This window comes from Anopheles aquasalis, chromosome 2 (assembly GCF_943734665.1).
Source record: "Anopheles aquasalis chromosome 2, idAnoAquaMG_Q_19, whole genome shotgun sequence".
NCBI lineage: Eukaryota > Metazoa > Arthropoda > Insecta > Diptera > Culicidae > Anopheles > Anopheles aquasalis.
Window position 1 is genome coordinate 89,008,147 of NC_064877.1, and position 10,000 is coordinate 89,018,146.

A 10,000-nucleotide genomic window follows, 5' to 3' on the forward strand; every position below is an offset into this window, starting at 1 on the left:
GCAGCCACTCCGATAGCGATGAATCGGGGGATCGTGAGGAATTGAAAGCATCCCCGGGAGGGAAAAAAAGGTCCAGGACTCCGAAACCATCTTCATCAGCCAGCAAGAAATCCGGAAAAAGCCCTTCAACCCCGAAGAGGAAGCGTAGATAAAGATGCTAAAAAGATGTTTGTGAAGATACGCATCCTTACTAGATTTCAAAATTATGAAAAGTAGTTTAATGAATCACGAATAAAACAATACTTTCGTTTCAACTGCTTGTTTGTGTATCCTAGTAACCTATGAGTTTCTAAGGAACAAATGCTTCAGGTGACGGTTGTTAAGCCCCATTGTACCCCTAATCACCAGCGAAGCTACAATCGGCAATGGCAGCAGATGGTAAAAAATGTTAGTAAGAGAAAATGAAATTGTAGTTCTCGATAAAAATGTCAATCCCTTTCCAGTGATTCAAGTGCAGCTGTCTAACATCGAGCGAAACTATCGTGGATTGCAATCGCTGTATAACTGGAAGCCACTGTCCGAAACGAGAGAAGTTTTTCGCGAAAAGTTCCCGCTACTCTTTGACGACAAAGCCAATCTTATCCACCGAACGGAACGGTTGAATTACATCAAATCATCTCAGCCCCAGCTAGCACAGAATGTGAAAATACCACTAAAACGCTACGGAGCACCGGACGAAACGCGGGCTATCGTTGAGCCGGCTGAATCGTTCCGGTACGGGCAATCTTGCAACAAGCCAGTTGAACGCCCTGCGGGAGTAATCTACACTAACGATAAGGGTTTTGCCCGGCTGGTAGATCCGTATGTTAGCACGACGATGAAAGATATCGTTCCACACCGGAACCCCCGCCATGATACGGTGACCTTTTGGAACTGGTCGGAGAGGGAGGAACGTCTCCGAGCGCCCCGTGTTGTCGATGCTCTGCAACCCCGAAAAGTGGTGCCTGTTTTCAAGCGGAAACTGAACAGCGGATTCGTCAGCGAGATGCAGGCGAGATTCACGAAACCCACCGAGCTCCCGTTTCAGCTGGATCCGCGAATTACGCAGCCGGTGGTGCTAAATCCGACCGATCGCGTCGAGGCAACGACGGAAAATTCTATGTACGGTGATAACAAAAATTGCGCTTTGATACTGAAGCAAAGGAAATACGAATAAATACCTGGTTTTCGAGGGTTTTCCAACGAGAACGAACTTTTTTCAGGGGGTGGGACGAATGGCGAGATGTAAACAAACAACCCGCTGACGGCAGGGGTGCCAGCTCCCAAGGTGCTCATAGGTAGAGGACCATTTGATAATCTTGGCCGAAGAGAAACGTAAACAAACGTTCTGCACCTAATCCAGAATCCGAAAAGAGTTTTCTTCGACGAGCGCAAGTGAGTATCAGCCGGTCGTTATCAGCGGAAGAGCAATAAAAACCGCATTAAGTAGATAAGAATAACTCGATTAGTGATGAGCGATGGGTCAGCGTCGCGCAGGGAAGATTATTCGTTGTCTGTTGGTGCGACAGAATGGGTTTGGTTTTGGTTCTTCTTCTCGCTGTTGGTAAGACTTGCGTGGGCTGCTGGTTCTCAACCTATACCGTTTTAGCTTTACCAGGCCTAACTATAATTAAAATTAATACCTTTATCCTTTCAGTGTTATCAACGCAGGATTCAGCGGCAAAAGTGAACGAAAATCTAACAAAAATAACGTGGGCACACGCTGTTAACGATGCAGAGTATCTGACGCGGGTGTTGGCTGGTATGTAGGCCAGCATAGGGGAAACGTGGACGTCCCTTCTAATTGAAGGCAATTTATTCGGTTTCAGGCGATATACAGTTCATAGAAGCGGATATCTCGTTGGGGTTCCTGAAGGAAGATGTGAATCAGGAAGCTGAGATCCCGATTATGGCGCATCCTCCGGCCACAGTTTCAGACATATCGCTACAAACATTCCTAACACGGGTCCTTCAGTACAACCAGCAGGCCGTGAAGCCAAAGGGCATCAAGCTGGACTTTAAATCGATCGGAGCCTTCGAACGTTCGATTGATATAATACGTAGTAGCTATGATATGGGCAAGTTTAACACGTGGATCAACGCGGACATCCTGCCAGGCCCCGTAGACAATACCGCCACCGTTCCCGTTGATCCGGCACGTTTCTTCTCCGCTGCTAAACGTTTAGGCAAAGCGACGCTTTCGATCGGATGGACCACTCGGTGGGGTGCCGATTTCACCGAAGGATCGTATACAGAGCAGCAAGTTGATGCGATGTCCTCGGCAATCTATGCGAACAGTATCGATAAAGCGGGCAATGCGATAACGTTCCCCGTAAGGGCAGGTATTGTGGCTCACAGTATCACACATATGGTTCGTCTATTTTGTGCCTTAAAAGATACCAACAATGTAACATTTACCATATGGTCAAGTGAAAATGATTCCGTAGATGTAGAAAGGCTTCGCGAGTTCATCTTCACCATAGGACTCGATCGTACCTATGTCGATGTGCCGGAAGCGCTGCATCGTGCCTTGAGGCTGGATGAAAATGCGTTTGCAAACACCTGCAAGAAATCGCTGGATGCAAGATGCTTTGAGTGAGCTGCATCGTGATCCGCCAAATAAAACATGCTAGTAAAAGAAATTAGAAATTATATGCTTTAATACAGATTTTCATGTTTAGTAGTACCAAATCCGATAAGAATCCGAATTGTTCTTCGTAGGCTAAGAGTATACTCTACTTTGTCGTCTGACTAATAAACAAAAAAAAAATCGTTTTAAATTCGTTTTGGTCCAAGTTTATTTAAAGTATAATCCGAATGCAGTTTCAGTCGAACTTTCGGGCCCTTGGCAGTTCAATTTTATTTTTGCGAACCATTATTTTCAAATTCTTCAAATCACGACAAAACTGTTCAAATCCACTCTGATCGTGCGAGTCTGTTGAATCAATGAACCAAAATGCACATCCCTGAGCCTCCAGTGTTGCTCGCGCTACGGTAGGTAGATGATTCCGATCGGTTGTGTGGAAGTAGTACGATTGATCGGCGTGGAACAGTCGCATACTTCCCGTAGGTTTCCCTATCCGCTTGATCCGATATTCTTCTAGCTCCGACCCAATGCTGAACTCATCATACACTACGATGTTCTCAACGCCATCTCTCATCAGCAGGAAGGCTACTTCGTAATTCACGCCATACGTGAGGGTGTGAAGGTGTTGTAGACCAATGAAATGTTCACCTTCAGGATTGCCGAAACCGTGCTTGTAAGACTCCCAGGATCGGTTGAAGTTGGAATCGTTTCCATTATTTCGACTGTAAACGACTAACCAGCCACCGTTTCGGAAGGTTTGGTTGCAGTATACTTCCTGCGCTGGGGTGGAACAGAGCTGCAGAGCATACACGGAGGACACCCTTGGTTCTGCTTCACCGCAATCGGATATAGGTCTTTTGCAGGTGGGAGTGGGCAGGAGCTTCGTTTTTATATAATCAATTTCCACATTCAGCCTCTCGACGGTGTTCTTGAAGTGCAGCAACTGAAGTTGAATGTCCTTCAACTGAGCGTTCACTTGGTCGGATTGGGAATCCACTTCATTTTGAGCTAACACGAAATTACCACCGGCAACTACTGTAAAAATGATAAGTAAAACACGTTTTTTGATCTCCATGACTGTTTGCACCATCAATTGAGATGCAACTGATTTTTTTTCCAACGACGGCTCATCTTTATCAGCAATCCCCATACAGGACGAACTAAGGTTAGCCAGCAGGCAGCAGCTTGATTATCAACCAATTAAATCACTGCTATGTGTAGAAATCGTAGTTTAGTATATAACCTTCGTAAACGATTGAACTATGTACAATCAGTACTCATTTCTAAATCATCGCTTCATCGGAGCACATAAGAACATCGTGGAGTTTGTTGTTCAAGCATTACGTGTGCATGTATCATGAAAGAAAAAGTTTTGCCATAAACCAACAGCAACCATGCCCGTAGGATGGAGCCAAGGAGCCAAGTCATTTACTGCAGCACTGCTCTGTTCAAAAACTCACGCTTTACGCCATGCCATGTCGACCTTGATGAACAGTTTCCGTTTAGTATGCTGGTGCTTCTTGTAGCGCAAAGTGATGACGTTCTGGGCTTAGCGTCATCAATGGCAACGAGTGAGCATGATCACATCATAGCAGCATCAGCCGATTTCCCGCGAGTGCGCAAGTGTCGAGCGTTGATGATTCTGTCGGCGCGGTTCTCTCCGCTCTAGGTCGTCGATCGTCGAACCAGTCGAACTCGTGATCTCGTCGGGAAGAGTCGTGGTAATCGCTAGTGCTCAGGAGACGTCTAGTAACCGCCGGCAGTGAATTGTACTAAGGAGGAGCTACGGTGATACAGGTTCTTTTGCTTGTGTGTTTTTTTTTGGTTCATTTTTTGTGCCCTGGCCCACTAAAAGACCAGCAAGTGCAGGGTGGTCGGTGATGGCCTGTGTTGAGGGCGCTTCGCAATGCGTCGTGAAAGTGCGTGTCGACATGTGTGAAATATCCTCGTGGGGCACACGCAGACGTGTGTTCGTGTGGCTGGGATGTATCCGTGGGGTTAACGGCGTATTGGCTAATTAAAGAATTTGGCACAGCACGCACGGGTTGGTCGCTGATGTTGGTGCAGAACACAATGCGGAGTTTATTGCGGATTTGCTTTGAGAAAAAAACGCGTCGAATGCGCTCATGCGATTGGAAATCGTGTATGGTGATTTGTGAAAAGTCCCTAAAATGGTTGACTAAGCCTCCCTCTAACTCCGGAGCACGGCGGTTTCGGGTTGGTTGAGAAAATGCGTGCGTTACGTAATCGGTGTGTGAATTATTTCTGTTCTCAAGTGGAGAAAAGTGAATAATCATGTTCAGTGGTGGCTGCGATCGTCCGAAAGAATCGACGCACGCTTATGCCAATAATCTAAAAGTGTACCAGAAGTGTGTGAAGTGTGGTTTATCAAAGCAATCCACATGGCGGCCAAATTCGCGGCGAATGTCATGTGGAGTAGTGGTGTATGAAGATGAGAAGATGATGCGATTTTAAATTGAATGCGGATCCCTCCCAAAAACCGCCAAGTGATAATGGTGACCGGGTGCTCGCACATACACACTAACACCAGTGCCAAATAAAGGAGCAAAACGAACGCAGAAGGCCGCGTTCATCACCTATTTTTGGAAGTTCGTCTAATGCGATGTGATGCGCGCGATTCGCGAAGGCAAAAACTCGAAATCTCGTAACTGGACTGGGTGGATCCCGGGGGGGTCAGAGAGCGACAGAGCGAAGTGGAGGAGATAAGAGTGACGCGTGAAACAGCATGGAAAAATAATGATCTTTCCGATGTGTGTACGCAACTTGTGCAAGAATATTTATAACGTGTTAGATCGTTTGCTCGACATTTGGCGACGGGTGGCCCCGATATAGGCCAGGCCAGCGGTTTCTTCGACCAATTTGACCGATTTTTTTTTACCTCCCGCCATGTGGCCTTCACTGTGGGCCCGTGACGCAACATTGTGCGCACAGATGTGCCGATGCGTGGTCGGCACTGTCATGTCCTTTCCTGTCCTTGTCTTGTCACTGAAACACCACCTTCATGTATCCCCCCCTCGAATATCGAAGATGGATGAGCCAACAACAAGGACTGGTTTCAGGCTAGCGCAGGTCCCACATCCGATCCGGATGCGAACGTGAAAGCGAAAGAGGTCTTCGGAGCTAGTCGACGGAGATTTACGTCGTAGACAGTTTGAATGTAACGTTATTTATTTATAAAGCCGCAATAGAACACGTTGCAGACGATCGCACGCACCCCTAAGACATTAAGCGCTAGGTGTAATGTGTACATTAGTTTTGTAGCTAAAATGTAGAGGAAACATTGGCCACCGTTGTGGGGTTGTTTGCTGCCTACCAACCTCTTCCTGCGCTTGGCGGCGTTCTTCGAAGGATGTGGTGTCGTGGTCGTGGTCGTGGCCGTGCCGGATGATGAGCAAGCCGCCGCGAACAACGCACTCCGATTTGCAACAGATTTGGCACGCTACACAATAAACGGGGTGATATTTTTAGAGTAAACAGACGTCAGCTGCATGACAGTCGAGGATATTAATACACGGACGCGTTGCACGCCGCTGTTCGTGCACGAGAGTCACTTGCCGTCTGGGCGGCGGTTTTGAGAAACATTGTAAATGCGAAATGGTCATGATGTGCATCTTTGCACAACAGAAATCGCCGCATGTCTACCCGCATATGAGACAAATTGCAAATGGGACTTCATTTGACGCCGATGTGGCTTAAATCGCTTTTCGACGATCTATGCTCCATCGTGCCGCCCATGAGCAGCACTCATGCCATCTGGTAAAGCTGGAAAATTAATTTCCATGAGCACCCATTTTCCCTGCCAAACACCAGGGTTGCGCTTGAAAGACACTAAAAATAAATTGGTCTTTTGCCCTTTTCGATCGACCAGACCCGCTCACCGGAGCACGGCACAAGTGTTACGAGGCGCGATGTGTTGAGTTTCAAGTACTATTAGCGCTGCTCCTGCTGCTCTCATCTTGTGTCTTCTGCTCGGCCCTTCCATCCACCTGTTTAACCTTAAAAGCGATGCCCTCGATTCTTACCGAGTGGGAATTAGTTAATTGGAAGAACGAAGCAGCTCATTTGGAGTGGGGTTTGAAGCGGTGTGATCGTGGTGTCTCGATCGTGGAGCATTGGAGGGCTGGGCAGAAGGCCAGTACGATGATCCATCGGCACTTAGTTTATTGGTGGCAACGAAATGAAACACGGTGCAATGAAATCTGTACCAAATATGAATTAACAACCCGTGTGCCGAGATTTTATGAGATGCCATTTTCATACGTATTCTGGTATGTTTACTTTCTGCACGAGGCGGCCGTGCCCCGAGGCATATAATTGCTGCCGAGTTGCCTTTGGGGCGCACGTTTTAAATTTATCTTTGACTTTTAGTGCCACACAATCGCGACTCTAGTTTCCGCTTGTGGCCACAACCATTAGGATCCCCTTTCACAGTGCCGCAAGCGGGCACGTCAACACATGCTGCTGTGGTTTGGTTGTTATGTTTATGGTTCAATGGAGGCCGAGACACGAAGCGCAGAGTCGCAGCATGCGCGTTGGATGATATTTCTCGTTGGTTGGGGGGAGTACATCACTCGGCACACTTTGTTCGTGTTGCACTCTTTGGAAAGTGTATCGGCTGCCTACTTTGTGACGCCTGATGGGGATGGCAGGGTGACATTTGAAAAGCAACATTCTACGCGCTATGCTGATGAGATCGATAATAGGAAAATGAGGAGTAAAAAGATCAAACTATGAAACTCGATCGCTTGGATGTGACATTTTGCACCGCATCACCCTGCGTTGAGTGAATGTGTACATTAGCGGGACAGTTTTTTGGATTCATTTGATCTAGCAGCACGGCGGAGTGCACGTCCGGGGCTTTCGCTTTAAACATTGAGGTCACTCCCCGTTCTCCGCCGGCCGTTATGGAGATGGAGGATTATCCACTGCAGCAGCAGCAGCAGCAGCGATTTCGTACTGCGGGATGCATCTCCGAGATGTTCTTGGCTCCTCGTTTGACTCCTTGTGACATGCCGTGGAGTTAAGTGACACAAATTTACGACCAACCTCCAAACCGTGTACGGGCGAGTCTGCGAACAAACCGGGCGTGTTCTCTCACGAAATGAGGCGAAAATTAATTAATAATCCCTCCTCCCGGGGGTTGGGGATTTGGTCGAGGAACGAGAACACGCTTTTGATTTCAAAATAAACACAAGAAATTTATGAAAATGATATCGTCGGTGCCGGCCGACAATTTTATGATTTTGACAAATGTCTGCAGCATGAGTGGTGCAGTGAAAGAGGCCCACGGGATGCGGTTCGGTGAGAATAACGTAATTTAAAAAAAAATGGTCACAAACAGAAGAGTTATGCGGTTCTTCTTACCCGTACTTTGTAGTGGCAGTTGGGACGAGTGTTTTTGCTCGATAATTAATATGAAAAAAACGTCTAATTGAACACTTCACACGTGTCTCGGGCATTTATTTGGCTAGCTAGCAAGCAGAGAAACGATGTCCACTTAATCCATTTTTTTCTCGGTCTACCGCTGGCAACTCTCGCTTTTGAGTACGAAGAACGCTTGATCCCCAAGTGATCTTCAGACAAGGGAAGAGGATTATGGCGCTCTCGAACAGCTGCGTCCGTTCAGGTTAATGTGGCAGGTTGAGCAGACGCAGTCTGTGCTCAAGTACCTCGTACAGCAGCAGCACCAGACGCCAAGAAGAGGTGGATGCCAACATTCTCGAGCTCTGCAATGTGGTAGACTAATGTGGACTTAAAGCGTTGAATAACTTTCTTTTTTTCGGGAATTCCGACATCGGTAGTCGGTGCAGAGAACGAACGAGATGCGCCAGATGTGCAGCCGCGGTCAGAGTGCGACCGATCGACGTGTTTGGTATTATCAAATTAGTGTACGATCCACAAATAGACAACCTACAGTGACCGTGGGGTGCCGCTGATTGGCTATTTTTATAGAAATTCGCTATTTTCGCCTGTCCGTTCCTGTTGCTGCTTCGATCGGGGTTCATTGCCAGGTCTGGCGTCTTAATTTGTACTAATGAATCGATAGAACGATCGATAAAAATAGCTCACCGCGGGGGGATGGAGAGCAGCGCTATGTTTCGTTTGGCTTAGCCGATCTCCGTTAGTTTATGATGGTTACGAGCATTGAAGCATACTTTCCCATTGGTGGGATAGGATCGTAACAGAAACTGCAACGCACGGTGTTGAATAGTATTTTTGGAACCAAATCCCTCGTGTCCGTTCATTAATCCGCGACGGAAATGGTGCTCCAGATTCACACCGTCCGACGACGGAAGGCAGAATGGAATCGCATGCAGAATATCATAAAACCGAATGAAAGTCATAAACAATTTTCCAATCCATCCAGTGTTGGGTAAATTTGCTCGCGCGATCGTACCATGAGGATCACCACGATCCACGGGCCCGTGCTATGCCGAACGATAATTCAGTGTCCAACGAGAGGAAACGAAAGAAAAGGGGAAAAAAAGAAAATTTGGAACCGAGCTCGCCTTTGAAATGGGTTACCCATGCAAAATGAGCCAATTTGTTTGAAACACCCGCTACCGATCGTCACGGCGACGACCGATGGAGGCGCCTTGCTTTCAATGGAGGCGCCTTGCTTTCGATGGAGGCGCACGGGGCATCATCTATTAATGATCGTATGTTGAGCTATTTTCGTCCGTTCGTTCGTTCGAATGCGAACGCGTGAACATTCGCCTTTCGCGGTCAGGGTGGGCAAAGATATTTACCAAAAAAAAAAATATATATATTACCGCGGGCCATTGCGCGAACCACGATAATTACCCCACAAACCCCAGAGATGCCGCCGCCGACAGTGCGCCAGGGTGATTAATTGGCTGCTGCTCGCTGCGCTGTTCACCGTTTTGTTGAAGTCACAGGACAGGCGCCAGATCAGTGATCGTGACACAATTTATAAACTTTCGGAGCAGCCAGAAAGCGACCTTTCGAACCAATGTAATGCGTGCAGCGATGCAGCAGCTGTAATGCCAATGTAAGATCCTCAGCGAATGAATGACGCGATTGTGTACCAAGTGTCTTCATTAATCCCCTCCGCAATAACCGCAATTGTCAACGGTTTTATGATGTCAGCGACAGCTTTAGGGGATCTTTATGAAACAATTCCGTGCGTGGAATGCCGAGGGCTGGCGATAATTCTTGTCAAGCATAAAGATTTGCTTTTGTTTTTTGTGTTTGCTTCTAACCGCCCCACCAAGGCTGATACCCTTGTGACCTCGGCACGATTCGGATGTTCGGATTATCAGCACCACCGAGGTGTTGATGTCATTGTTTAGGCTTCGGTGGCATCGGGTCGGGCATTGGTGATCACTTTGGCACGGAAACGGAAATCGGTTGACGAATCGGCGGTTAGGCAGAACGTGCCCGTAGTCACGG

At 47.5% G+C, this 10,000-nt stretch overlaps 4 protein-coding genes across 6 annotated transcripts in view; 3 read left to right on the forward strand and 1 right to left on the reverse strand.

Moving 5' to 3' along the window:
- The window catches only part of LOC126581558 (uncharacterized), a 690-nt gene extending 512 nt beyond the window's left edge, over window positions 1-178 (forward strand). The window contains exon 2 of the mRNA XM_050245294.1: window positions 1-178. This exon is cut by the window's left edge and continues 291 nt beyond it. Within this exon, the coding sequence (XP_050101251.1) occupies window positions 1-152 (152 nt within the window). The 3' untranslated portion in view covers window positions 153-178.
- Window positions 1-1,234, reverse strand: part of LOC126581557 (male-enhanced antigen 1) — a 2,811-nt gene extending 1,577 nt beyond the window's left edge. Inside the window, exon 1 of one of the 2 annotated variants that reach the window (XM_050245293.1) lies at window positions 1,161-1,234. The gene's annotated coding sequence lies outside the window, so the exon portion shown is untranslated. Of the gene's footprint in view, window positions 1-1,011; window positions 1,095-1,160 lie in introns of those variants that run through there. The other variant, XM_050245291.1, reaches the window with a different exon arrangement.
- Window positions 346-1,156, forward strand: LOC126577855 (uncharacterized). Its single transcript, XM_050239841.1, has 2 exons — window positions 346-387; window positions 444-1,156. The coding sequence occupies exons 1-2, from the start codon at window positions 366-368 to the stop codon at window positions 1,154-1,156; spliced, it is 735 nt and encodes a 244-aa protein (XP_050095798.1). The 5' UTR covers window positions 346-365.
- Window positions 1,235-1,307: 73 nt separating the features above from the next.
- LOC126579328 (protein FAM151B) lies at window positions 1,308-2,759 on the forward strand. Of its 2 annotated transcripts, none has more exons than XM_050242826.1 (3): window positions 1,308-1,374; window positions 1,637-1,741; window positions 1,809-2,759. In XM_050242826.1, coding segments are annotated over exons 1-3 (876 nt in total). In that variant the 5' UTR covers window positions 1,308-1,373; the 3' UTR covers window positions 2,579-2,759. The 2 variants fall into 2 exon arrangements, with proteins under 2 accessions (XP_050098783.1, XP_050098775.1); XM_050242818.1 differs by lacking the exon at window positions 1,308-1,374 and adding an exon at window positions 1,384-1,543.
- The last annotated feature ends 7,241 nt before the right edge of the window (window positions 2,760-10,000 follow it).

Bases quoted from the DNA above. Each gene is read 5' to 3' on its own strand.
- LOC126579328 (XM_050242818.1), top strand. From the start codon at position 1,510: ATGGGTTTGGTTTTGGTTCTTCTTCTCGCTGTTG. The intron at 1,544-1,636 runs GTAAGACTTGCG...TTATCCTTTCAG, and splicing joins GGTTCTTCTTCTCGCTGTTG to TGTTATCAACGCAGGATTCA. The intron at 1,742-1,808 runs GTATGTAGGCCA...ATTCGGTTTCAG, and splicing joins TCTGACGCGGGTGTTGGCTG to GCGATATACAGTTCATAGAA.
- LOC126577855 (XM_050239841.1), top strand. From the start codon at position 366: ATGGCAGCAGATGGTAAAAAAT. The intron at 388-443 runs GTTAGTAAGAGA...ATCCCTTTCCAG, and splicing joins GGCAGCAGATGGTAAAAAAT to TGATTCAAGTGCAGCTGTCT.